This window comes from Mytilinidion resinicola, assembly GCF_010093595.1.
Source record: "Mytilinidion resinicola strain CBS 304.34 unplaced genomic scaffold BDZ99scaffold_31, whole genome shotgun sequence".
In the NCBI taxonomy this organism is placed as follows: domain Eukaryota; kingdom Fungi; phylum Ascomycota; class Dothideomycetes; order Mytilinidiales; family Mytilinidiaceae; genus Mytilinidion; species Mytilinidion resinicola.
In genome coordinates this window covers 78890-104835 of record NW_022985467.1, presented here as the reverse complement: position 1 = coordinate 104835, position 25946 = coordinate 78890, and the positions used below count along the sequence as shown (strand labels likewise).

Here is a 25946-nt window from a genome sequence, read left to right as displayed (position 1 = left end):
AGCATCTGGCTTCGCCATGTCCAGATCCTCGTTGCTATCGTCGCTCTTTTCTGGGGGATGTTCTGCGTCCATATCGATGTCTCCCTTGGGTCGAAACCTATCGTCGTATTCGAGATGCTGAGGTGGGCTCGAAGACTCCTGCATGGTACCATTCTGATGATTTGCCGGATGCGATTCAAAGCCCGACAACGATGTAGGTGCACCGCCAGCCTGGGTATTGGTATTCGCATCCACAGCATTGCCCTCCAGCCTAAACATCAAAGAGCTATCGCCATTGTCTTGACCGGGCTGGACGTTTGACGAAGTCGGCCCAACATCGCCATCTGCTTCTGCAATATCCTCGTCCATAGATCTAGCCTCTAAGTTTGACCTGAACTCTTCCTCCAAGTCTTCATCCAAATCATCATCTTCGTCAAGGTCAGACAACGATGAGTCGGTGTCGTTGGCTGTGTCATTCGGTTCTGGAGCTTGGATGGGTGTGGGCTGCAGAGTGCTTAAGCTCGCCGGGGCACCATTAGCAGCTGCAGCAGAAGCGACATTCGAAGTGGCAGACGTGCCGATATGCGGTGTAGCGGCAGAGGATTGCATTGGTGCTGTGCTTGGAAGAACCGGGGGTGCTGGAAGGTTGTACACAGGTTGGCTAATGCTATCGGAGAAGTGCCTGGTTTGAGTAGCGGAAAGAGTTACGACCGTTGAACTCGAACTCGGTGCATGGCCTTGCACGGTCTGATCAGTGTCAGCCTTGGCGGGGAGAGTCTGTGGTGTTGCAGCTGGAGCCAAAGATGTCGAAACTGGCTCCTCAATCGTAGGCTGTGAGGACCCAACCTGACCCAGCTGCAAAGGTGGCAGCTCATAGACTTTATAAGATGCCGGATACTGAAAAATGGAGCTATCCCCAATCATCGTGGTGGAGTGTATAATTGGGCCCAAATTTCGAGACGATTGGTGATTGTCTGAAATGAAAGCTGGCACATCCGCCACACCGCTTGTAGCCTGGGTATCAGAAGGAATAGGACCCGTATTCGCAGTAGCTGCTGGAGGAGCTGCAGCATCTGAAAGCGGAGGCAATGTAGGAAGCTTCATGGACGACAAACAACCAGCAAGCAATATGTCAACTTCAGCATCTGTTGCGGCGCTGACTGCTCCCGTATCATCCTCATCGTCGTCACTTTCGCTGTCGGAATGCTCCGAATCAGAGTCCTCGCTGATCTCCATGGGCTCGCGCCATTCAATGTTGCTGAGCTTTGAGCCAGCAGAGCAGACGCCGCGAGTCTGGCTCTCCTCCGCTTGGGTTTGCACGGATATGAATGGCTCTGAAGTAACCCTAGCAGTGTCATCCCGCTGGAAAGCCGAATGCAGCTGCGTTACCATCTCGGCCTTTGTGGCTTCGGCGTGCTTGCCTGTGGGTACAGAATGGGGACCCTTAGGCTCGGTGAGAGGAATCTCGGTGCTGGCGGCTGGCTTATGGTAGGCTTTTTCCGGACCCGGAGTACCTCTAGCATGACGGTGCTCGCTGCGACGCTGTGGCTGTGAGGAAGCCAGAGAGGAAGTATTGGTGTCAGCCGTAGATGGATAACGTAGCCATCTGTTTCCCCGGCCAATGTATTCCAGGAAGTCATTCTCCACATCCTGGATGATGGGGTCATGCGCGAAGAAATTTCGCCAGTATGCATCCGCTCCTGCATCCGTAGCAGCTTTCTTTAGAGAGAACAATGTTGTGACCCATGCATCATATTCCTCGTTGTTGATCGCCGGCCCAGGTCTCAGATGTGTCTTCAGATGCGCTAGCATAGCATCCAAATCATTCCTCAGTCGAAGGCGACGCTGTTCTGTTGCTACTGGAAAGAGGACAAGGATATAGCGATCTCGGCACTTGCGCAAGGCTGTGGTTGGATCGCGAAAGTGTTTGAACGCAGTCTGTACTCGGCGCCGTAAGTCGAGAGTATCTTGGTCGAGCCCGAGGTTGAGAATGTCGGCCTGGGTCGCATGCCGAAGCTTCGGAACCCATGTAGAGATATAGGATGGAAGGCTTTGGTGCGGTTGAGGTTTCGTCCTACGACACAGTATTGCCTTACAGCGACGAAGCGCATCAACTACGCGGCGAGACATGGGTCCGGCCCATTGAAGAAGGTGTCGGGACCGTCGATAGGCAGAGTGGAGGGTTCCAGCGGTTGCAGTTATCGCGCGGCCGAATACTGCTTTGTAGCGTCGAAATGCATCAACTATGCGGCGAGATATTGCTCCAGGCCATCGAAGAAGTAGTCGGCAAAGTTGGGAGGCGATAGCGAACCATCCAACAATTGCGAGAATCGCGCGGGATAGACCTGCTTTGCATGCGGAAAGCGCATCAGCTATCCAGCTTGACATCGCGCCGCGCCAACGAGCAAGGATTCCAGAATGTATGTATGCGATGGCAAGAAAAGTCAGGATAGCGAGCATGGTGAAGACAAATCGAACCGGTGGAATCGATCCGCTAAACGAGGTAGGGTAGCGTGGGGAGGCATTCAGTGTATCTACAGGTAGCGCAGTACACGTCAGCGACCAGTCTTTTAGGAAGCGGGATTGAGCTTACCTTTCGCAGACGGCTGGAAATCATCGCTCAAGATGAGGGCCAGATAGTCACCCTGCATCTGATCATCCATGATTGTAAGCGGCAACCGGAAAGGTGGTGTGGCGATGCAAGGTGGTGGGGTCTGAGAATTGATGGAGGATGGTGGAGGGAAGGTGAGGATGAAGAGGTGAGGAGGAAGAAAGTGAGGAGATGACTCAGGTGAGGTTGGTGAATCTCACTTGGCAGTCAGCGGTAGGCAAGCACTGCGGATGCTCCCAGACCTTCAGCAACGCGGCATGAAAGCGGGTGCAGTGGCAGAGCTTTGTGTAGGCTATCGAGCCATGGTTAGAGGTCTCTTATACAATCCTTACGTGCACAAAGTATGGGGAGCACTTACCACACAGCCTTTCTGTTTGATCGCACACATCCTTTTGTTCATCCACAACCCCTCCCTCTCGTCCGATCTTTTCATTGGCTGGAGCGGCGCGGAGCTTCGTTCGCAGCTCCACTTTCACGTGCATCCGCACGTATATCCTTTCCAATGTACTTAGGCGTGCGTTATGCTGGATAAAAGGCCGTACGTAATGCTATACGTATAGCCGTATAAGAGACCTCATAAGCTGCCTTGTAAGCTGCTGTATAAGCTGCCTCACGAGCTACCGTATAGGAGGCCGTATATGTAGCTGTACGTGAAGTTGTACGTAATGCTGTATATATAGCCGTACGTGCAGCTGTATGCATGCAGCCATTCGTTTTCTTATATCGCTACCTGCCGTGCCTACATGCCTAGGAAGTTGCCAAAGCCATCGAAATCTCACCTTGCAGAGGCTCCTTTCCATCAAGCGTGGCCACCTGCATCGCCGCCCACATCGCCGCTTACGCTCACACAAGAGTATGAGAGGAAGCTCCGAGGAGTCTGCCCGGTCGCTCTAGCTGGGACAAGTTCAAAGATCCTTCAGAAGATTCACCTGCGATGCCCTCAAATTATTTAGATGGTATTAGAGTTTCTGATTGCGAGCTCCTAGTGTACGCATATTTGTTTCCTAGCGTTGTATCTTGATCATGAATAATGGAGGAGTAAGAGACAGAGGAGAATACCTCACCATGCAGGCACAGAGTATGGAATACTCAACACGATGGTTTGCTCAGATGATTGTTTAGTGATTGAAAGTGATATATAGAATCAAAGCGAGAAGTGAGATCACCCACGTTCGAGCGGTTTGGAGAATTCGAGAAGTCTATAAGACTCTTCCAGAGCGGCATTCTCGTAAATAGAAGATACCGCATGGCGAGCATCAAATATGGCTGCAATTAGAGCTGCTATCGGTTTGATAACTTGCAAACCCTCCTCACCTTGGCCGACCCAGACACTGACAGCGAATCCATCCATTACCTTGTCTTACCTCTTTACTCCCGCGGCCACGATCCGTCTTCATCCCGGCCCCGCTCCATCCGCGGGATCGTGCAACACTTCCCTCCTCCTTTTGCAGACACCGCAGTCTACGACATCTTCCTTATGTAGACACCACGGTCGACGACACAACCATTGTAGCCCGTTAATTCATTGATAGATACGACGGTTCTCCAGCAACTTCAACAGAAAGGGGTCCTAGATAGTTTAGGTGGAAGGTAGGCGAGGTAGAGAACACGGCATAGCGGTTGGGGCGGACATGCGCCGACTCAGCAGATGAGAAACAGCGCGAAGGGAGGCGATGCACACCTCGCTCTGGGTGGCGAGTGACGTCCGATGGTTTGAGTCATGGCTTGCGCGGAGTCTACGTAGTACGCTCGATGGCTATGAAGAGCGACTACATTCGAGTGGATCCCAAGCTCAGGGCAAGAGTATCAAGAGCTAGCCCATACGGTATCAGTAAATATAGGAATGGAAGATGAAAAGCCAGGATACCTCTGTTCAGACCGATCTAATGCAGTTGCTTCTCCGATCTTCCCCATCCACATCTGCCGATCGCGAACGGAGAGCGTACCGAGTGTATGAGTGAGTGTGTTTGTTTTTACAAAGAATTGGTAGATGACCGAGCCACGAGGCACTTCATCGATGACTGTGGCTTTCACAAATTGGTTGTCGACATCTGGGAGGGTAGCAGAGAGCTCGGTAGTTGTGAGAGGCTGAGGTGCTAGTTAGCCAAAGCGAAGAAAGGCGCAAGGACCGGAACATACCTCCTCCAAAATCCAGAATTTACCCTCCGTGGGGGCATCAGCATTGGTTTCACCTGTTTTCGGAGACCGCACCTTGCCCCAAAAGAGATTGTTATCGAGTAAAACAGCATGTACTGGCTTCCACGGGCCTTTGCCTTTGATGCGCACCGCGAGCGCCCCTTGGTGGATGATAGTTCGAGCAGGGTCGGAGATGTTCAGTACATTTAAAAAGTCCGAGTTTAGAGTTTGGATGCGTCGGTAGAGGCTTTGGAGCTGCTCGCGCCGCATAGATTTTTCCTGGATCGCACGACAAGAGTATTGAAGTTTTTGTAGAGAATGAAGTGACTGTTTCAACACTTCGACCTCTCGCTGATGGACCTGGCCGGGAGCCAAGATATCGTATGAGCCCAGAATAGAGTTCAAATTGTCGATGTAGAGCTGAACTTGTAGCGTGGGGATATTGGTAAAATCCTCCCAAGTCTTTCCAAGCCAGACAGGTCGTAGACCGAGCGTGTTGACGAAGGACCGAAACTTGGCGTTGGTAGAAAGGGTGAGGCGGATGGCGTGTTGAGCATGGGGAAGTCGTTGATGATACGTCCGATAGGTCACTTGAGACTTCGCAACCCAGGCAGAGATGAACTGAGGATCGCACGTGGCGAAAGGACTTTGACTGATTTGTGAGTTCATGGGTAGCCGAAAATGATCTTTGTGCAACGCAATCAACTCCTTGATCATTTGTAATGCCTCCAAATGTTTAGCTAGGACTGGCCAATTCGAAAGCACTGGGATGACGAAAATCCGATTAAAGGAGGAAAGTCGAGAGATGAGGTCCGATTCAGATTGGATCATGCCAGCCCACAAGGTGTGACGGTCTATCTCCCGGGCTGAAACGACCTTGATGTCATCGTTCTCTGACGACAGGGTTTTGAAGAGGTCTAAGTTTGATTGACTTTTCTCGGATAAAGGTTTGCGACGAGGCACCGAAGAAGCGGATGTTGCTTGCGGAGACGACTCCTCAGACCTCAGCGGTCTGCTGTCTACTGTGGTCATAGACTCCACCGCGGTGCGAGTAGAAGATGAGGACACTGCCGAAGAAGAGTCGTCAAGGTTCGATGATAGATGGCTTGATGTTCCTGTGAAGTTGGTTACTAGCGGTGACCGATGGTCGGTGAGTTGGGCGGTGGCTGCTGATCGACGTGGGGGCAGAGGAGGTTTTTCTTCCTCCATGGTGGGAGCATCTACAGTGCCCTGCGTGGGTGCCGTGTTGCGCTCAGGATCCTCACGCTTTTCAACAAGTTCAACTGGGTTACTAGTCGAGCCTGTCTTAGTAGAAACTATAGGGGGCATGAACGGTAGGTAGCTTCTCTCGATATCATCCAGAAACGGATCTGGTTCAAGATCCTCAAAGACTGGCGCATCGGCGTTAGACGCTACGCCAGATAGGTCGAGGTTTTGCAACTCTTCGAGCGTATCTGATAGAGCTTGCAGTTGTGGCTCATCTTCAGGATCATCGAAATTGATCAAGTCGCCTTGAACGACTTCAGCTTGCGGTTTTGGGTTGCCGTTTCGGGCTTCGGCAGCGGCCATTGCTCTTCGATACGCCTTGGAATTGACGACCTGGTCATCAAAGTCGAACTCGGCTTGACTAATGATGGAATTTGCATCCACACCAGATTTAGCGTTGTCGTTGGCCTTGAATATGGAATCGGGGACTTTGATCCGAGGATGCGTGGATCGCAAGGACTTCGACCTAGTTGCAATCTGCTCCAAGGTGCCAGAGTTTTCTCGCAGAAGGCGTCTGATATCACCCAGGGATTCCCTGCAACGACTGAGATTAGCACAGACATGGGGCATAACGCCAGCACGGAATCGCACATCTGGAGGCCTTGAATCAAGAGCGTCATAGCAGTCTGCTGACCGCGAATCTGTAACAGCAGTTCTTTCATCCTATCTTCCTCCCACACTATTCTAGACCGCTCCCTCCAGCCCAGGTCGCCTCCTGGCGGACCGGAGCCTGCCAAACGCTGCACCTCCTCGTCTAGGCACGAATATACAACCATGCATCCCGTCAACGCAGTATCGAAGGCAGCTTCGAGGTCGGGTTTCTGCCCTAGCGCATCGTGGAGGAGGAGGTTTTGAACCTGGGAGAGAGCGGCGCTGATGACCATGGACTCCGAGTAGATGGACGTGATGGTGACATACGCATCCCGATACTTGTCGCGGAGGTCGTAGAGACCTTTGGCGCACCGTATAGTTTCGGAGAGGACATTGATCTAGGGGTGCTTCAGCAAAGGTCATCTATCATGAGTTGATGGGGCCTGAGATGACTACATACCACATTGGCGGCGACGCTTAGCGGATCCATTGAGTGAGCTTCCGCTCTGGCGGCCTTGGAGGGCGGTGGCCGTTGATATTGTTGTTCGTCGAAGGGTGTTTTTTCGTCCTGGGAGTTCTATTCGAGGATTACGGGGTGTAGCATGCTGAGCTGTCTTCAATGGCCCTTTCGTCCCAAGAGGTGAAGTTGAGGTTGACGACGCGTCGTGAGATCCCTGCCCGGAGCAAAGCGCCGTTTTTCCGGCCGTCTGCGCCTCGACGTCCCTGGTCATCTCATCCCATCACAACTCATCCCAAACCCTCAACTCCAGAGATTGCACATGCTCGCGCATTTGTATGAAGATGCACTATATGGAGTTGACTAGGAGGGACAGCCAATGGGCTTCAAGTCAAACCTGTCTCTCGCCCGATTGATAGCATGCGTCTAGCAATCGAGAGTATAAAGTACCAACATGTCTTCGAGATCCTATCAGCTTCCACCCTTTCTTAATTTCCATCTTCTTCTTTTTTGCTTTCTCTTTTCTACTTTCTTGGGGGCATTTGCGTGATCTTGTGTGCTTCTACCCATTTTTGCCCGTGTCGCAAATATTATCCATCATGACATGCTCTCCACAAACGTCAGTTGCCAATCTCAAAGCTAATATACAGTGAGCTTCCGTGACAAGCGGACATGCACCTCGACTTGACGAAGCTGCGTCAAGTAAAAACAACCTCGAATCAAACGATGATTTTTTTGCTTGCCATCTGATGCCTCTTGGCGGCTTTCTCCCAGAAAAACAAAACTCTATTGTGAGAAGGGGCGTTCTTTGTTCGCCTGTCCTTTTTCTCTGCTCCCTTTGTCCTCCAATCCGGTTAGCGAATGTTCAAGACACCCTGCTTTGTTGAGAACTCAAGCGCGAACACAAGGAAAAACCCAATGCAGCTGGGTCTCGAGTCTCAAATGAGCCAACGGCTCAATTCTCTCCTATACAGCACACGTTGCAATCAAACAACATCGCACCATCTTAACAACTACTCAAAAAAGTAACATACAGTAACTACCACGATATCACAGGCGTCTCCATAATTGCATTGGTTTGTATCCACGCTCTATGTGGAAACCACCTGTCTTCATGCCGTCGAGCCGTTTCATCAGCCAATGGTTCCGCCACGAAATCCTTATCGGATACCTCCACTTCTACTGTCAAATCTATTTCTGTGCACTCCACCCGCTAACGTGTACGGTGGAGACCATATATTCGGTTATTCAAGGTTTCTGGGATAGTCTCCAACTTGTCCAGGACGGTTTTCAAGGGATCCGCAATCTCGTCACTGTTGGGGAGAACGAGCCCGCGTCCCCTTCAACAATTCTCGACGAGCTCTTCGCCGAGGACAGTACTACGACCTCTGAATGCATGTCCCCCTCCTCCGCATCTACATCCTCCTACATCGAGACGTTAACCAACGATACAGGCGAGCAGACCCACCTTTTCAGCGACGAGGATCTCACAACCTGCTCCCCGGGATTCAGATGCCATACCGACGTGTTCTCCGCGACCGGGCCTGTAAAATCCTCAAAGTCCACCGCCACGCTGCTGAGCGCCACTCCCTTAGTGAGTATCATCTCTTCTCTAACAACCACGAGTAGCCACCCCACTAATCTTCAGAGCACGATAACCGCATCTACCACTAGCTTTACTACATCCAATTCAACGGGCGGCTATTTTGAGCCTGTAGCCGATAAGCTAGTTGGAACATGGACATTTGCGCGCAGCTTGTTCGTAGCCATATACGGGGTCGGGACTTCAATATCTGCCAGGCCCGCGTCTGACATATATTGGATTGCCTTTTCAACGATCGAATCTTATATCCGAGTTTGGCGATACATTCTAGCTGAGAGTTGGAAGTTTTGGCGCGAGATCTGGGCTTGCACGAGTCTTACGGAGTTCTTTCATCTAGTATTGGTCAAGCTCACGTTTTGCGATGGATGGGCCGGGTGTAAGAGCTGGATCGCGAATCCACCCGTCAAGGCATTCCTACTCGCAGCCCTGCTCTTCATTCTGGCTGTTTTATTCTTCGCTTGGTATCTATGGATGTATGAGAGAAGCGGCTTGGTGAACTTCGCCGAGCACTCATCCACTACCTTGACTCCCAGGGGCGTGGGTGGCGGCAGTGGAGGCGGCGGTGGTGGAGGTAGCGGAGGCGGTGGACGAGGCGATGGCGGAGATGACGAGAATGACGACCAAGATGGCGACGCTAAAGCTGATGGGGGCCGCGATCCAAGTCCAGGCAATGAACCGGCACCTGCGTCGAGGTCTACTCCACTTCCTCCAGTTCAAGGGCCGCTAGTTTCCGCCGGTCAATCTACCCAGCTCCCGAATACCAACCGACAGACTAGCGGACACCAAAGGAGCGAACAACAAGAAACCGAACTTCTCAAAGCGCTCAAGGCTATTAGTGAACGCTTGAGAAGGGTTGAAAGCGCCCGGTCCTTACAAGCGCAATTCAATAATAAAACAGTCAAAGAGATGGAAGCAAGACTGCAGCATATGGTGACGGTGTCTGGAAACCAACCTCAAGACAGTCCGCTTGATCCTAGAAAAAACAAGCCTGTCATTTCCCTCCGAAAACGGATTAATGAGCTTGAGGAGGGCTCTGCACAGGAGCGCGGGAACGAGCTTCAGAGCATAGCGGACGCCATAGACCGGTTTGACCGAGATGTGAAAGCTAAACTCGCTGAGGTCAAGGCTTCAGTAGATGAGGCTAATCAGCAGTTTCACCGGCATCGTATGGCTCAAGATAAGCAAAATCGCGAGGAAAGGGAGACGGTCGCGAAGCTTATCGATGAGAAAATGAATAAGTTTAAGGAGGACTTGGAATCCGAGATTACCAAAATGGTCGGCAAAGCGGGTAGTACTCTCGCCTCGACGGTGACGAAAGTGGCTGGGGAAGCCATAAAAAACCAAACTGAAACGTTTCAAAAAGAAACACAAGAAAGTTTCAAGCAGGTGTTGCAACACAGGCAAGCAAGCGATAAAAATACCGCTGTCATCCTAAATGCCAGCAAAAGTGTCCAAGAGGCACAAAGCCAACTCATGAGCATCTTTCAGTCTCTTGGAACGAATCCCGATGCCCCAAGTGTTCCTTCAAACGGCACTAACGAGTTTACGCCAGCTCCAGTCAGCCCTGTGCCTAGACCAGTTGATCCGGAGCTAAAGCCCGTGCCCAAACCACCATCTTCCAAGCCCTCTAACACTAAGCAACCGGCCAAGAAGCCCGGCAGACGTCAGAAAGAGCAGGACACAAAGCCTGAAACTATAAAGCCAAAGCTGGAGCCATCCGGGGTTGTGCCCAAGGTGTCCAGATATGACGAGCTCACACTAAAACCTGAATCTCCCAAGACACCTACGAAGCCCACCAATGTATCCAAGCCGCCAGTCAAACAGCCCGCCGACGAAAACGAATCAAGTGCTACAGTCACGCAGGTGAGTATTACCGTCTCTGTACCAGCAGAAGAGCCATCGATGGGCCCAACGCCTTCCAAAGAGCTTGTCACTAAAACTCCAAGCAGCTCACGTACTGATCCTCCAGCATCGAATAAAACTGTTGGAGGTAAAAGTGCCGAGCCGACGCCATCCACGCCGGTCGACGAAAGTGTCAAAGATGAGAAGGACGGCGCCCAATCTAGAAAGCTGACGGAGATTGTTAACGCCATACAGTCTGAATTAGAGGGTAAAACTACGGCAACTCCGACTGCTCCAACGGCTACTGGTGAGACTCCGATGGTAGATTCGCAAAACCTAAACATGGTCATCGAAGGAGTAAATCCTGGTGCTGCACCGGAGCCTGAATTGCCTTCACCATATTTAACCTCCAAAGTAAAACAGATGTTAGAAGTTCTTGTGGACGAGACGCCCGTTGAAGCGGAGCCCTCCATCGCTGATCACACGCAACCGATAATTGACCCCCTAAAGCTTCTATTGACTTCATTTGCACAATCACGTACAGAAAGCAAGCAAGAACCACCTCCACCAATCGTCACCGCATTCCCTCCTAAATCCGCCACGTCTACTCAATCTGGCACGTTTCCCAACCCTCCCATTACCGGCGGCTCTGCAAGTGTTTTCGACCCGAATGCTCACATTGCAGCATTTGAAAGTGGAAGCATTGATTTCGGTGCCGGTGGTATGGGCGAGTTCTTCCCAGTAAAAAAATAGCAAGAAGAAGACAGGCGGCGTACCCCTACGACTTCAGCAGCGCCCGTCGCCACGCCGGGATTGTCTTCTTCAAATAGCACGAATCAGCACCCAATTTCGTCACTGCAGAACACCGCCTTTACGTGGCAGCTGCCCGTCATTAATCAACCTAAGGCCCCGGCAGGGGAACAAGACGTGACTATGGGGAATCCAAAGCGGATATGGGGCAAAGCTCAGCACCGCTACCATTGCTACAAAGTCCGATATGGGGGCCTAGTCCAGTGTCAGAATTCCCTTCCTTTGACCCATATCTCAACTCTGGTATATCTTCGAAGCAATCTTTCGTACCGTCATTTCCCCCTCAGAACAACGCCACAGCATCGGGAGATCGTATGGAAGAATCTGGACAAGATTACCAGAACGAGGTGGCGCGGCGTGAAGCAGAACTACTAGCGCAACAGCAAGCACGAGAACAGCTGCTGGCACAACAACAATAGCAAGCACAACTACTAGCGGATCAACAACAAGCTCAATTGCTGGCACAACACCAAGCACAATCGCGCCCCAACCCTTCCTGGAATTCAGGCCAAACAGCAGGGGCTCTCGCCAACGCAGTTCCAAAATCCATCCAATGGTCCAGTGGCAGTTACGGTAACGGATCAAAACTTTCAAATACCTCCACCGGGAGCCGATGACGTGGACATGAACGACATCAAGAATGTTCAAGGATCGGTTGCTGAGGCATCCACTGAACGTCAGGGCGAACCACAAATACCTGACACCGTCAATGGTACCATCCACCCTGATTCTGACTTCTCGCCAATCCAGTCGCCGACCCCTTCTCCTGAGACGATACCCGAAGCGTCCCCAGCAGTGCTGTTACTCAACAAGCAACCAGATCCGGAATATATGAATCACGCCCAAAACACTTTCCGACAACGTCTCACAGATATCGTCAAGCACAATAATGACACGCATAGAAACTTCAAGTCTGCGGAGGGAATGGCTATTAATCTTGACGGCATAATTATGCAATTCGTGCTTGCGTGGCTCAAAGCCATCGCCTTAGAAGCTACCGGCTAGGAAGAGCCTTTCAGAGTAACTGAGCATCGAGGCGAGCAGGTTGTGCATCATATCTGGGCAGCCAGCAGAAACGAATGGGCGGTGATGATGTTTACCTACATGGAAACGGGCGGCGAAGTTGACGTGCCACCATTAGACGCCCCTACCACGACAGCAAACGGTGTATATCCTGCTCAAGACCCTGGTACGACGACGGGCGCGGCAGCTGGGGATGGACAAGGGAGATTTGTTCCCGATCCTAACACGCAAATTGAATATCTTAAAGAGGGAACGGAGATTCAAGGGATACTCTATCCCAATTACGTCCTCCACGCAAAGGAGGCTCCTTTCAATCATGTCTCGAAGAGATGTGGCGACGAACTGGGACGCGTTATAGCAGCTAAGAATGCCACGCATCGGCAGCTGGTTGATCGGGAGGGCAAGCCGCTTAATCTAGACAGGATGGGCTCGCCCTTTTTGATTATGCTCCAGGACGACATTGCCTGCAAAGCCGTCAAAGGCAATGAGTTCCCAAGTGTTGAGGCCGAAGGAAACGCGATAGCTCGGGGTATTGAGCAGATGGGCGCTGCTGAGTGGCGGGAAACGCTGCAGGGATTTGTTGACAGGACTGGCGCGACGAGGCTTACGGATGTGCCTGATTCTAGTCAGAATTCCGAGCAAGCCCAAAAACCTAACACTCCAAACACACCACAATGGAATTCTTCTACGCCGAAGGCCAGACTGCCTCCGCCTGCGGCCGTTTTCAAACCCGAAACCAAACCAGCTTTCCGCACCCACGCTGAAAATAAGTGTGGCGAGATTCTCCGAGAAATTGTCATCCGTAAAAACCAGACGTTTCGAAATCCGGTTAGAGGACAAGCTGATCTACCGAACCTAGACGGCAGGGAGGATAATTTTGTCCATTTCCTCTGTGACACGATTGCAATGCGAGCCAAAGGCAAGAATCAGTTCAAAGCTGTTGAAGAGAGCGGCGACCAGATGATAAAGGAAGTCGAGCGGGCGTGCGCCGATCAGTGGGCAGCGTGGGTACAGAGATACTATGACCGTGTCGCGTCCCACCCTGTACAAAAGCAGGGACCGTCCGGCGCTGAGCCTGAGATGCCCCCGCCACCCGTTACAAATGAGGCTGAATATAGGATTCGAGAAACGCATTTCCCTCGTCTCCTTGCCTTAGTGAGGGCTAAGAACAAGCAATACGAAGGGGCAGTCGATGGCCTAGGCAGGCCTCTTTCCGTCAATGAGACGGAAATCCACGCTATGGCAAGGAATCTTTTCGCGCGGATCATCAAAAGAGCACAGCAAGATGGGTCCACGGACTACGAGAGCATTGCGGACAATGTCGCCCAAGAATTTGAGGCAAATGAAGGCGGCCACAGATGGGAGGGCATGTTGCGCGGTCTCAAAGACATACGAGCGCGGGCGGTGGAAGAACCTTCACTATGGCACATTACTGGTGAGCCTCATTGAGACCTGCGGCTGTTGGTCCAGCTGCAGAGCCTCCGCCTCCGTCTCGAGCCCGTGATCCGCATCCCCCCAACCATGAAGACTGGAAGTGGGCGATGAAGCGCCGGTTCCAAGTCGAGACCATACGGCAGGCCTTCAAGAGAAACCTTGACCAATCCGATTGGGATGAAGGCGAACTTGGGAGGCTCGCTGAAGCAATCGAGAATTTTGCATTCAAGTTCGCCGAGGGCGATTACGCTGTTTATGCAGAAAGATGTACTTTATCAAGTGCGCGCCTGCACAGCGGATCCGAATGATTTGGGCAAAATACCGAGAGAACACAGCAGGGAATGCAGCGGTTGAGCTTGCGCTGGATGAGTTCCGGCCCCAGTTCGAGATGGATCTTCGTAAACTCATCGGTGTTATGAATGGCCGGCACGGGCATAGGACTAATCAGCATGGTAGATCTCTACGTCTTGACGAAGAGGAGGCGATTGTGTTTCATAATTGGATGATTTGGCAGATCAACCAGCAGCTCAGGCGGAAAAGGGAAAATATCTCTGTCGCGGACTATCAGACCTTTGGCGAGGAGCTCGTCAGTGAGTTGTGGAAAGGGCGGATGGATTGGGCTACGGCGTTGGAGCATTTCTTCACCTTTATCGGCCAGCATGGAAGGGCGACGCAGATCGGCGTGACAGCATCTGCTCCTCCAGTGCCGCATGCCGTCCAACAACCACAGCAGCAGCAGACCTCTGCCCCTGCTCCTCCGACCGCAAACAACATCGAACGGCCAAAACAGGACACTATGCCTTCACCTCCACACGCAACCGCCATCATCGACCAAGAGCGCGTGGCACAAAGAGAGATTCTGAAGAACAGGTTGGAGAAAGTCGCAGGCGAACGGCCAGAGGCTGCCCTACAGTTGGCATTTCGCCTGGAAATCAAGATTTACGGCGAATCCAAGCACGATCTTGCGAACTACCGGAGACTCATCAAGTACGAAAGCGTCACTGAAACGAAGTTCAACAAGTGGTATGAGGAGTGGATGGAGTCTGATAGTGGTGAGGATATGGATATTTCAGGTAGGCGCTGAGTAATGATGGAATTGGATTGACGGACGCGATCTCATGATCGAGGAATTAGTATTGAGGATCGCGAAGAGTAGAGGGACGATGGGCAAGTTTGGGCATAGAGTTTGGCGTTTTTGTTCTTTATGTTGACATTCTACTTTGTTTTCCGGGATCATTGTACTGAGCGCTTTTCAAATCACTCTCCATACTTTCTAGAAGTATAATGCATCTAAGAAGCTTGATTAAGAAAACTCCCTTTTGTGCAGGATAGGTCCTGACTTAGTCGGACGATAATTGCCATCCATTGAAAACCATGGATATTGCATTTTCATTACAAGAATAGCTGTAGGACATGCTGCGTCCACTGGAAATATTGCGTCGGGTAAACTGCGATGTGAAAAGCTAACCGCGCTGATTCGCTGGCGTGGAAGTCCTTCAGTTGATGAGTCCTAATACGTCAGACATCATGTGGTTTATATGTTCGATTTGACACTGTTGAGGTGATGCGGAGAGCCCGCTGGAGTCGGGTTCCCGTGACCGAAACTCACCCGTCCAGATTGAAGTGTTCCCACGAAAAGTTACCGCATGGTCATTTCACATTCTGAGGATGGAGGTGAAACGATGCATTGAACGAGGTAAGTGATGTATTGGATGAGCATCTATCTAGGCTACGTACGCCGTATATATACTCTGTGTGTGTGGAGGCTTACGTAGCCGTACCGTAGAACTGTGAGGGCTAAGTATAGGAACCGTGTTCTATATCAAGGTAGCCGAGCTAACCGTATCATACTCCGTAGGCTAGCTGGCTAAGAATACGTACTCCGTCACATTCACCACCCTGGCGCTGACAATTGACATACTTAAAATCGGCCCTGCGGTTGCTTTCACGAAACCCTCCACCACCCACCAACCCCACCCCCAGCTGCTCGACACGGCATAAATTTTCCACACACCACCAACCGACTCTCACCATGCCGCCGCCGGACGTGGATGAGCTATCGTTTACGTTCGCTCAACTCAGGCTCCGCTCGGCACCCTCGCCTCCAACTCGACCGCTTCCACCACCGCGTCGTCCGCCTTCAGTCGTTCGCAAAGGCCTCAACGACCTTCCCTCCGAGCTTCTTCACCTCACCTGCAATTACCTCGACATCGTGGACCTTAAGTCCTTTAGGTTGACAAACACACGATTCTGCGACATTGGCATCAGCCACCTCTTCTGCGAGGCACGTCTCTGTGCTGACCTGACGAGCTTGAAGCGCCTCGAAAATGTCGCCACCCATCCAGTTGCGAAGTATGTCAAGTCGCTTGACTGCGTCGGTTACGAGAAGGACAATGGCTTTGGAGCCGAATTAAACAGAATGGCAGACTTTCAATACGGTCGAAGATTCATCCTTGCGGCAACTGAGGGAGCTTCTTATGGAGACATCATGGTCCTAATGCAGGCATGGATTAAAAAGTGTGGATACGCTTCAGAGACTAAGGACGAACCGCCTCGCTTATCACTTATCTTGAAGCTTCTAGTCGCCCTTGAGTCGGTCAAATGCTCACTTAATCCTCCGGATACGCCGCTATGGACCTCAGGCACAGGGATTCGTTGTCCCCTTGGACCCGCTTTCTATTTCTTTAGTGGTGTATTGAAAGCATGCCACCTGGCTGATGTGGCCCTGAAGACGCTAGATGTTTCACACGTCCATGAAACAATCCTATACGAGTTGGGTACTCGGCGCGCATTGCGTGCCTTCGTCAAATTTATGCGGTTCCAACAGCCAGCTAGCGGATATGGAATTCCGAGCATGCTGATGAATCTTCCGAGCCTGAAGCTCCGTGTGTGCTCTTTCTGCTCAAGCGATCCAGACACTCTAAGACAAGCACGCCAAATGTTCGCCGACTCTCTCCACAATATGCCAAAACTCCAGATTCTCGACCTCTCTTTTGTCGACAAGCCGGTCTTTCTAAGCAGTATACTTGAGGAGTCTGTATGGCCAGACCTTGAGTCGTTGTCGCTTAGCTTCGTCGGCATCCATGAATCGCACTTCATGTCTTTTCTTGAGAAGCACACACCCTCTTTAAAGGCCCTCGAGCTAGACAACATCATCCTCGTTGGCAGTTCCGGAAAGGCTATACTTCGACCGCTCCGGGACTGGGTTTTGCGCAGCAATCTAGAGTTTTTTTCTATCACAGGATCCCTGCAGGAGATTGAGTCTAAGCATGGTGTGGACGAGAATGAGAGCGCCTTCCAACAATATTGCAGCCTCGCCGACTGGAAGCCGAACAGCAATGGAATCAACCTGGAAGTGCTGAAATATCTGACATATGGTGGAAGGGACTTGGCACACGATGCCCAAGCGTCGCAAGTGGCACTCACAGGGGTAAATGACGCTATATACGAATCCGATGACTATGTATCGGAAGAGCGTACCGTGTTCGAGGGGATTCGTTGGCCATGAATCCACCCAAGTGGTGGTTCGAACATGCGAGGTCTGGCGACGTGGTGAAATGAGACAGGCAAACAACATATGCGGCATCACTCTGAGTGAAATTGGAGACTTCACAAAGGACGACGAGTTTGCACATCTCTGAAAGATATCACTGCGGCTTGGGTTCTGAATGGTGTTGACGAGATCGCTGTTACGGCGGTACCTGCTTAGGTGGGCTGAGACGACACCTTCAAAACTTCCGCTACATCGAAGTCATGAGGTTCTCTTGCTGTTAACTATTAGCAATTGCACTTCCAATCAGCGATCGATCATTGCCGTAACAGCCAGGTGACAATAATGTGAACGCATCAAGTTCGCACCAATGACTATCTGCGTAGCCCGAACTACTATATATGTAAGGTACGTACAGAAGGTACACATGAGTGAATGTCCCAAATACTGAATGCCAGAGGTCACGTGATGGAACCATGTTTAAGCACAGCGGCCATGAATTCACCAGCGCAATATTTATCCGTGACCGCTCACAAGACAACTTCTCCGCCCAGTGTTCGCGCCCTTCTTCAACGAACCCTCAACCGAGTTGCCCACCTACCTCTTCCACCACCCCCCAGCTCCGCTTTCTAACCCCTTCAACACCTACACAATACGACCATGCGACCGCAAGATTCCGCACCCGGTCTCCAGAGCACACTCGATTCTCTCGCCGAACTGTTCCTCTCAATCAGGATCCGCAGACCCTCCCCGCACAGAGTCACCCTGTCGCTCCCGACCCTTCTGTTCACGTTGATACGGTTTCTCAGCTGAACATCAGAGGACCCGCGACAAGCCTGCGCGACCTACCTGCAGAGCTAGTGCACGAGATTTGCAACTATCTCGACGTCGATTCGCTAAAAGCTTTTCGTCTGACCGACTCGAAGCCCAACAAAGTCGCCGTAAGCCATCTATTCTCCGAAGCATCTATCAACCTCAGCAGTGATAGTCTCAGTTATCTGAAAGCACTGATGATACACCCGGAGTATGCCAGTCATATCAAGGTGCTAGACTTCGAGAGCAGCTCTGAAAACCTCGTCTGGACCGAACTGTCCATGTTAAGGCTTGTGATTAGTCAGACGATGCGGAAGACCGTGGACGCAGAGCAGAAGGATAGCCTTACCGCTTACGAAAGTGGGACTTGGAAGGGATTGCACTGCAAGGATATGCTGGAGCAGGGGAAGGGCTTGATTACTCTGCTGGAACGAATGCCTGCTCTCAACTCCATCAAGTTTCGGACTAGCTCTACGAGCCCAGATCCAATCCGCGGACTATTTGCATTGTTATGTGGGTGCACCACAAGTGGAGTCAGACCCAAGCAACTGCACATTCAGCTAAATCATGATGAGAACATGATGGCCTGGGACTCCCTCAAAGACGAGCTCCACCAACAGGACGAGTTTCAACCATCGTTAAGACCGCTGAAGCTCACCGTGTTGGCTCATCTAGTCCGCTTCAACTTCAGGTCATTAACGAGGGGCCCGGGCAGCTATGAGAAACATCCATATACTGCTATGGTCTTCGGACTCGATCTCGGTCCCTATGACGGCACTACGGAAATGGTGAACTTGGAAGTTCTGGAAATCTCGTTCCTTCCTAGCAATCCTGACGTCTTCAACTGGATCATGCCCTTCACCTTGGAGGATGGCTTGGGACTGATTGGAGAGTCGAAGCTGATCCGTCTTCAGTCGTTATCCTTGAGTGGTATGCACATGGGCGTCGAATACCTCTTCGCCCTGCTAGACAACAATGTTGGCACCCTGAAAGACTTGCAGCTTGGAAAGATGGTAATTGAGGGCGGCCGTTGGAAGACAGCGCTTCCAAGGCTTCGCGATTGGATTCGCACAAGCAAGGTTGAAACACTGAGCGTCAGAGGAAGGCTCCAGGAACTCGACGATGACGAACAGATCTGGCCGCCAGATGAGATGATAGGCGACTACTTTAGAGTTGATATGAAAGCTGATATGCCCTTGCAAAAAGACATCGTCGATTATTTGCTGAGCTAAGGGAACTATCTGCTGGTAAATTTCTATCCCTACCTCATACGATTGGAATCCCTCGGTACGCAAAGGTATCCGGCTGGCTGGACCAACGACACCCGCCTTCTCGTTCTGCGCTGAAGTGATCTCCAACTGAGACGCGCTCTCGCTTCAGAACATACCAGCTTTCGATGCATCAGCTCATGAAAATGCAATGAAATGCTGACGTACTGGTCAACGCGGAGGCATTGTATGCCTGCCCTTAGCAAGATGAAAATGTCGAAGAAAGACGAGCTTTGAAGTCTCCGGGTAACTTGTCGAAAAGATTATGGTAGGATAGTGCTTCTGTCGATTGCAGCTTTTCCACGTCGCTAGTGGTCACGGGTTGCATGATGGTGTCCGGCGTACATAGTTCATAGTATCAATGCTAAATTGATGCACTAATTTATGTGAGTGCATCATACTCGACTTATTACAATCGATGTGTTGATGAACCGTTTGGTCATGGAGATGTGTACAAGATGACGAATGTGTTTAAGAGACTTGCTCGTCCCAAAGAAATTTCGAAGACGCCTCACCTCAAAAATATGCTCAAACCTTGCATCAGATAAGATGATAGATATGAATACTGTAGCAATATCTTCCTTTTAGTATGTATTCCCTGGATTTCCGTATACCAGCGAGTGATGATTCATGAGACTGACGGTGCAACTCGTGCCAAGTCTTTACCCAATGCTCTCTCATTCTCAAACAACTCACGTGCGAAGGAGTGAATGCCAACAGCGTTGATTCTATTGAAAGCGGGCTCATTGAATGCATACCTTGAAACCGTCACGGTTGCGGTGAAGGTGAATATATAATTTCTACTTTTCGGCGCATAAAACCCTGACTTTTCACAATCTTCCCTTCTCAACAAAACACTCAAGCCCGAACTCACACACCACACATCACCCACCAATATTAATGTTCCTGAAGCCCTTCTCCCAACACAATCGACAATCCCTAATTATGCCCTCTTCGCGCAAGGGCCGTTCATCCAAGGACATGGCTTCTGCGGCACCCATGCCTTTACCAGGCCCAGAATCTGTCCGCCAGAAGCGTCGCCGTCTCCCTTCCGAACAACCGTGGTTTGGTTTTAAACGCCCACGACGCAGCACAGAGCCCGAAGTAGAAGCAACCAGTGTCATGGTTGACGCAGGACCGACCCCTGAAGCAAAAGAAACCAGCTTGGAAGACCTCCCTGCAGAGCTACTGCATATGGTCTGCAACTACGTGGATGTCAAGGGACTGAAGGCTCTTCGCCGTTCGAATCGTAGGATGAGCGAGATTGCTGTCAGCCATCTCTTCTCTGAAGTCTGCCTCACTGCCATGGACCTGTCCCACAGCAAGCTAGACCTTCTTCTCCGGCGGCCTGAGATGCGGAAGGCGGTTCGAAGTATGCAATATGACAGCTACATTATCCCTGTGCCAAGCGAGGATTTTGACTATCGGAGGTATTTTACCGGTGTCCTGATACTTACTCTGTGTCAGGCCTTGCACAAGTCCGCCACTAGCGTACCGACGGCCGTGACTCAAGATGCTCATAAGCTAGCATTTCATCTCCAGAAAGATATCGACAACCGGCATGTCAGCCTTATCAATTCGGTCACGATGGTTCAACACACCGACCGGATGCCTAGGCTCAACTCGCTGAAGTACACGGGAGGCCCACCCGATTTGCAACAATGGGACCAATCTAATCGCACAGCATGGCTTAGAGATATCCAGTATGGCCCCGCAATCGGCCTGTTTTCAACTCTTCTCGCCTGCCACAAGAGCGGAATAGAGTTGAAGAAGCTACAGATCGAATGGGACGGATTAGCCATGCTCGACGCATGGCACGGGCTTTACGCTAGCAGCTTATACAGAGTGCCCAATTTCTTTCAGCGAGTGATGGTCACGTTCAACAAGGCTGCCCTGGCGCACCTGACGAGTTTCAGCTGGCAGATGCGGATTGGGGAGCTCGAGGAGCGTCCAGCTGCACAACCTCACTCAGGGTTTCTTTACCGCGTTCTACGCGGAATGCCACAGCTCAAAGAATTGGAGATCAGCTTCCGTTGCAAGTCCCAGGGCCCACGGATGCCATCTGTTCGGCCTAGACAGGTCTTGCTGAGCGACAGCTTCGGCTCTGCGGAGGCCGGCACTTCGAGCACCTGGGCTAACCTGGAGCCACTTTCCTTGGCAGGGATGCATACCGAAGTCGAGGATTTGTTCGCGATCTTGGAAAATCATCGACTCACTCTTAAGGTCCTACAGCTGGAAGGTATAGCTTTTCAGCGCCATGGGGATTGGGCTGTCGCACTGCCACGACTCCGCGAATGGGTCCGCCTAGCTTACCTTCAGACTCTCGGCTTTAGAGGTGATCTGGTGGAAGGTATGCCGAGCTGGGATGCCGCAAAAGATTGCCGCTACAAGCCTGAGGGCGATTCATGGATGAAGAATGTCAAGGCGGTGGAGTATCTCACGGGTGACGGCGAATTCCCATTGGTCAATAAGAAGCAAATTGAGGCGTAAAGCTCGTTTAGCCGTCTGAGATTGGAGTGATATAAATCTCCGGGGAAGCCATCTTATGATGCTAGAGGCCTTGCGGGCTCCGCATTGTCTATCATAGTGGCGGCGACCCTTGGAGAACTTGATATCGAAAGCTTCTTTTCATTTGCTGCATTTCTTTCCAACATACCAATGTAGCTAGACGTACCGGTATAGATAGGAGCCGGATCACCTAATTGGAGCCGAGTGATTCAGGTTGACACAATTCTTCGCCCAATAGTTATGCTGATTTTGTGATGATACTTATTTATTGAGTGACTCCTTGTTCATCCCGCAACTAGCAGCTGCCTAGCTATCTAACTCCCGTGATGCGTTACAAACCTATGATATCCAAAAAAATGAAGCTGTGCACTATAAATATATGTAAAAGAGACATCTCACCGGCTTCGTTCGTTACACTATGTAGTGGCATTGATGCGGATGAAAGGTACTGAGAGAGACTGAGAGCTACCAATTACTTTGCTAAAGCAAACAGAATGACGTGGTATGACAACGATCCAGGTAAGCCCTATGATATTAGCCTGAGGGATGTAGAGTAGTATTTTCATAGTGCATTTTGGAGCGGTTTAGGCAGGTTCGCGCAGCAATCAAAGTTGAAGCGTGTCACTTGGAAACCTTGAAAGGCGATGGCCCCAACTTCGGATCGAATCTGCTGGTACAGGGACATAAGTGGCCGTGCTGTGCCGAGACACGACCCAATTGGTTTGCAGAAGGCTTGTGAATCTTTGCCACGATGCTGGGACAGCCACCCAATGCGTTCTGTGCCTAGAACTAGTTCGTAGATCATGATACGTATTTCTGCAGGCAACTTCAAAAACGGGAATATGTAGGGTCGATATTGATGGGAGGAAGCTCGAACGATGAAGCTTTCGTCTTCGAAATTGAGGTTGCCCTGCATACAGATTAGCAAGGTGCTCCATGTGTCATAAATCGAGATTGTCAACCGAATGACCTGAGCGACCCAAGTCTAGCCGCTAAGAGAGTAGAGTAACAAGATTTGACATCCGCATGCTATGGCGACCCGCTGTACACGAACCTTGTCTTTGATATAAGGCTTGACCGAAGAGTGGCTGTTGAGATGCACGCGAACTTCGCTATTCGAATCGAACTGTACTGTCACTTCGATATCGTTGAAGGCAGAAGAAATCTTGACGTGTTTCGCATGCGTCTTAAGAGACTCGTTGCCGTCTCGGTGAATCTGAAGCAGTGGCTTCCCGTTCTGCCCATCAGCAGGTTCGGACCGCGGAATTTCTTCAACGTCGTCGCCCTCATCGGGCTCTCTACCACGCTGAAACGATTGTTAGGAGCGTTCCAATAGAGGATGCTCAGCAAAGCTGGACTTACCTTGTGGCGTTCCATTGTTGGTTGCTGAGAAATGGAAAGTTGAGGTTGGTTGTAAAGAGGAAGAGGTTGGAGCAAGAAGGAAGGCTTATATAGCTGAGGTCGACCACCCTCACTTGTCACCAGCCAGCTGCACGACCTCACTTACTTATTGGTGCTCTCAACAGAGGGTAGGGATCTCGTATGTGCAAAGTTACGGGTCGTCACCCGTGGTGTTTCGGAACCGTCTTCACCATCGGGAAAGGAAGAATCTTGTAGATATTGACAAACTTGCAATTCTTTCCAGCCACTTCAGATGCTGAATTCTTTAAGCGCATAGGTGGTTACCACAATTATTTAGAAATGATGCAACGCCCTTGTCGCGGCTTTCGCACGATGGGTTCCAGGATGAATTACGGAACAAAGTTCCCTATCGCCGGCTATGGTTGGTTCGATGGCCTTTCAAAAACATGGAAGGGAGAAACCACGGAGTCTTGATAAACTCAGAACGATGACGGGGTCTGGCAGTACGCAAAGATTCATTCGCGGTCTTTCGGAAACTATCTAAATATCACGTGACACACAACTCCAGGGCCACCTTGTTCTGTATGTAAGCACTTCAACATCCCATCGCGTAGGCATGACTGTTCGCTACTGTACATTGCCGTCAAGGTAGCCCTAATGCCGGATTACTGGCTGGCCAAGAAGCAATTTGATCCCTACCGCAGTGATCTTTCGTGTCTGAACATTCGAAAGCGCATGGAGGCACCTCGCGCAGTAACGAAGAAGATTATGGAATCCTTTCGGAAGTGGGTGTATAACGATTGAGCATGATCACAGCTAACTCATGACACAGAAAGAGATTTGAAGAGTGTTTAGAGTAGGGAGACTACTGAAATGCTGCTTGCCGGGGAGAGTGTTCAGCAGTCAATTGCCAAATACATTGAGATCCCCATTTGGCAACCATAATAGAGCGTTGGCTCTCCTCAACAAGAGTAGAGGATGCCATGTCCTATTAACCTTGCCCTAGATCAGAAGGCTAAACCTCCATAGTGCCGTCTGCCGTGCCTGAATATGTTCAGAGAGCCTTCCTGTGGTATCGGACCCCATCAGGTAGAGTCGTAGTGTAACCCTATTGAGAACGAGGGAATCTTCTTACGTGGATATGTTGCTGGAAATAGACACTGTCAGCTGGATGCTTAAAATAGACAAGGGCAGACTTACAGTTACCAGGACCGACGGTGCCAACCCCAAAAATCGGGGTTACCTGCTGTCTTCGACCCAGTCATGCCCTCAAGAAGCCACTCCCCCAACGCTTCGCCTGGGCTATGGATCCGGACATTGTTGACATTAGTAACGGTCCGTAGCACTCCAAACGCGCAGGTTCTGGAGAAGTGTCGTGGCTTCAGGCCCGCTTTCCTTAAGGCTTTGTGCCTCGGGATGACAATGTGTAAGTAGTCAAGTTTACCACATAGCTTGAGCAGGTTGACGACCTCCTCGGCAACATTCGAAAAGGCTGGGTCAGCTCTGTCTTGGAGTGAATTCCAGCGACTATCCCACCAGCGGAGTCGAATCTTCTTGATATTGGCACGCCCGGGGGGGCCCACGGCATTGAGCACGTCGCGTGTAGTAGAGAGGTCGCAACAGTCCTCCGGATCCCCGTAGCCCCTATAGTTGAGATCAATCTGGAAAGCCTGAAACAATAGAACTGAAACTTCGGCCCGCATTTGCTTATTCATCACCAGTAGGTGACGCACAGGGCCAAGGTGTCGCCCTGTGGGGAGACAAGTTCCGTCAATAGATGCCCTCAGTCTACCGTTGCGGTACCAATGGGACCTATTAATGGTATACGCCCAGATATATGGAGAGTCGATGACGAGGTCATATATCATCAAGCGGATTTCGGCGGGAAGTTTCATGAAAGGAAACTGGCGACGTTGGGTGGAGATCGGTCGAAGGACAAGCTTGTTACGAAAGGAAGCCTCCTGCCAAACAGTGAGTAATGTGACCAATGTTAGACATAGCGGCTAGGCTTGTAGAACGCTTACCTCACGCGTTTCGTCCTTGATCCAACGATTAGTCGTAGAGTTCGTGATGAAGCTCATCTCGACCGTACCATTTGGTGCCAAATGAACCCCAAGCTCCAACTCATGGCCCTCAAAGATAATCTTTACCTTTTTGAATGCTGTGTAAATTACCTGCCAAAATATGAGCCGATTTGGACGCTGGTGAGGCTTCTTTGGGGACTAACCTCGACTTCTAAAATGTCCAACCGTGGAACTTCCTCAACATCGTCGCCATCGGGATCTCTGGGGCGCTGCATCAAGTTAGCAGAGTATACAAAGACTTTGATGGAAGAGAAAGGGTCATACCTTGCCACGCTCCATGGTTTGCTGCGAGTGTGGGAGGAGTGGAGGAGAACGGCGGTAGGAGGAGGAAGGACGGACAGATGGCTATATTTGAACACGACGGAATCGGGGTGAAGATTTTTAGCTCGGTGCACCAACACTTCACTTTTTCGGCTCTGATTTCGTCCGTGCGGTGCTGTCGTAGAGTACGATTTCGGCGGTGAACCTGTAGGTGCGACGCGGCAAGAGGCGGCTCAGCAAGGTGATGAACTAGTCAGAATGATGAGTCGCGAATTTCTCGAAAGATGTTGAGGCCTGTCAGACAGTGGCAGACAGGTGTACATAGACCCGATAAATGGGGCACTAAGAATACGCCTAGGATCTTAGCCCGAAGATCTTCAGCCATTGTAAGATATCATAAGTCTAGAC

At 50.9% G+C, this 25946-nt stretch overlaps 8 protein-coding genes across 8 annotated transcripts; 5 read left to right on the top strand and 3 right to left on the bottom strand.

Moving 5' to 3' along the window:
• Nucleotides 1–4257: 4257 nt before the first annotated feature.
• Nucleotides 4258–7221, bottom strand: BDZ99DRAFT_200839 (uncharacterized protein). Its single transcript, XM_033713246.1, has 4 exons — nt 7044–7221; nt 6584–6981; nt 4730–6527; nt 4258–4678 (listed from the first exon to the last, which is right to left on the bottom strand). Exons 1-4 carry the CDS (start codon nt 7071–7073, stop codon nt 4397–4399), a joined length of 2508 nt encoding a protein of 835 aa, XP_033569534.1. The 5' UTR covers nt 7074–7221; the 3' UTR covers nt 4258–4396.
• Nucleotides 7222–8154: 933 nt separating this feature from the next.
• Nucleotides 8155–12300, top strand: BDZ99DRAFT_576707 (uncharacterized protein; the record flags this gene model as incomplete). The annotated part of the gene is made up of 3 exons (XM_033728603.1): nt 8155–11206; nt 11279–11538; nt 11770–12300. 3 exons carry the CDS (start codon nt 8155–8157, stop codon nt 12298–12300), a joined length of 3843 nt encoding a protein of 1280 aa, XP_033569533.1.
• A 1870-nt stretch (nt 12301–14170) lies between these two features.
• BDZ99DRAFT_468788 (uncharacterized protein) lies at nt 14171–15051 on the top strand. Its single transcript, XM_033721344.1, has one exon. It carries the CDS (start codon nt 14255–14257, stop codon nt 14834–14836), a length of 582 nt encoding a protein of 193 aa, XP_033569532.1. The 5' UTR covers nt 14171–14254; the 3' UTR covers nt 14837–15051.
• A 733-nt stretch (nt 15052–15784) lies between these two features.
• BDZ99DRAFT_527293 (uncharacterized protein) lies at nt 15785–17260 on the top strand (the record flags this gene model as incomplete). Its single annotated transcript, XM_033726235.1, has 1 exon — nt 15785–17260. One exon carries the CDS (start codon nt 15785–15787, stop codon nt 17258–17260), a length of 1476 nt encoding a protein of 491 aa, XP_033569531.1.
• A 458-nt stretch (nt 17261–17718) lies between these two features.
• BDZ99DRAFT_482704 (uncharacterized protein) lies at nt 17719–19287 on the top strand (the record flags this gene model as incomplete). The annotated part of the gene is made up of 1 exon (XM_033722511.1): nt 17719–19287. One exon carries the CDS (start codon nt 17719–17721, stop codon nt 19285–19287), a length of 1569 nt encoding a protein of 522 aa, XP_033569530.1.
• Nucleotides 19288–20268: 981 nt separating this feature from the next.
• On the top strand, nt 20269–21813 carry BDZ99DRAFT_482703 (uncharacterized protein; the record flags this gene model as incomplete). The annotated part of the gene is made up of 1 exon (XM_033722510.1): nt 20269–21813. One exon carries the CDS (start codon nt 20269–20271, stop codon nt 21811–21813), a length of 1545 nt encoding a protein of 514 aa, XP_033569529.1.
• A 580-nt stretch (nt 21814–22393) lies between these two features.
• BDZ99DRAFT_527290 (uncharacterized protein) lies at nt 22394–23208 on the bottom strand (the record flags this gene model as incomplete). Its single annotated transcript, XM_033726234.1, has 3 exons — nt 22394–22741; nt 22886–23137; nt 23194–23208. 3 exons carry the CDS (start codon nt 23206–23208, stop codon nt 22394–22396), a joined length of 615 nt encoding a protein of 204 aa, XP_033569528.1.
• Nucleotides 23209–24395: 1187 nt separating this feature from the next.
• On the bottom strand, nt 24396–25556 carry BDZ99DRAFT_482701 (uncharacterized protein; the record flags this gene model as incomplete). The annotated part of the gene is made up of 4 exons (XM_033722509.1): nt 24396–25154; nt 25218–25367; nt 25421–25486; nt 25542–25556. The coding sequence occupies 4 exons, from the start codon at nt 25554–25556 to the stop codon at nt 24396–24398; spliced, it is 990 nt and encodes a 329-aa protein (XP_033569527.1).
• Between the last annotated feature and the right edge of the window lie 390 nt (nt 25557–25946).

Excerpts from the sequence above, each read along its gene's own strand:
- BDZ99DRAFT_200839 (XM_033713246.1), bottom strand. The coding sequence starts at position 7,073 with ATGGATCCGCTAAGCGTCGCCGCCAATGTG. Across the intron at positions 6,528-6,583 it reads TTGATTCAAGGCCTCCAGAT|GGAATCCCTGGGTGATATCA; the intron begins GTGCGATTCCGT and ends CAGTCGTTGCAG. Across the intron at positions 4,679-4,729 it reads AATTCTGGATTTTGGAGGAG|CCTCTCACAACTACCGAGCT; the intron begins GTATGTTCCGGT and ends CTAGCACCTCAG.
- BDZ99DRAFT_468788 (XM_033721344.1), top strand. The coding sequence starts at position 14,255 with ATGATTTGGCAGATCAACCAGCAGCTCAGGCGGAAAAGGGAAAATATC.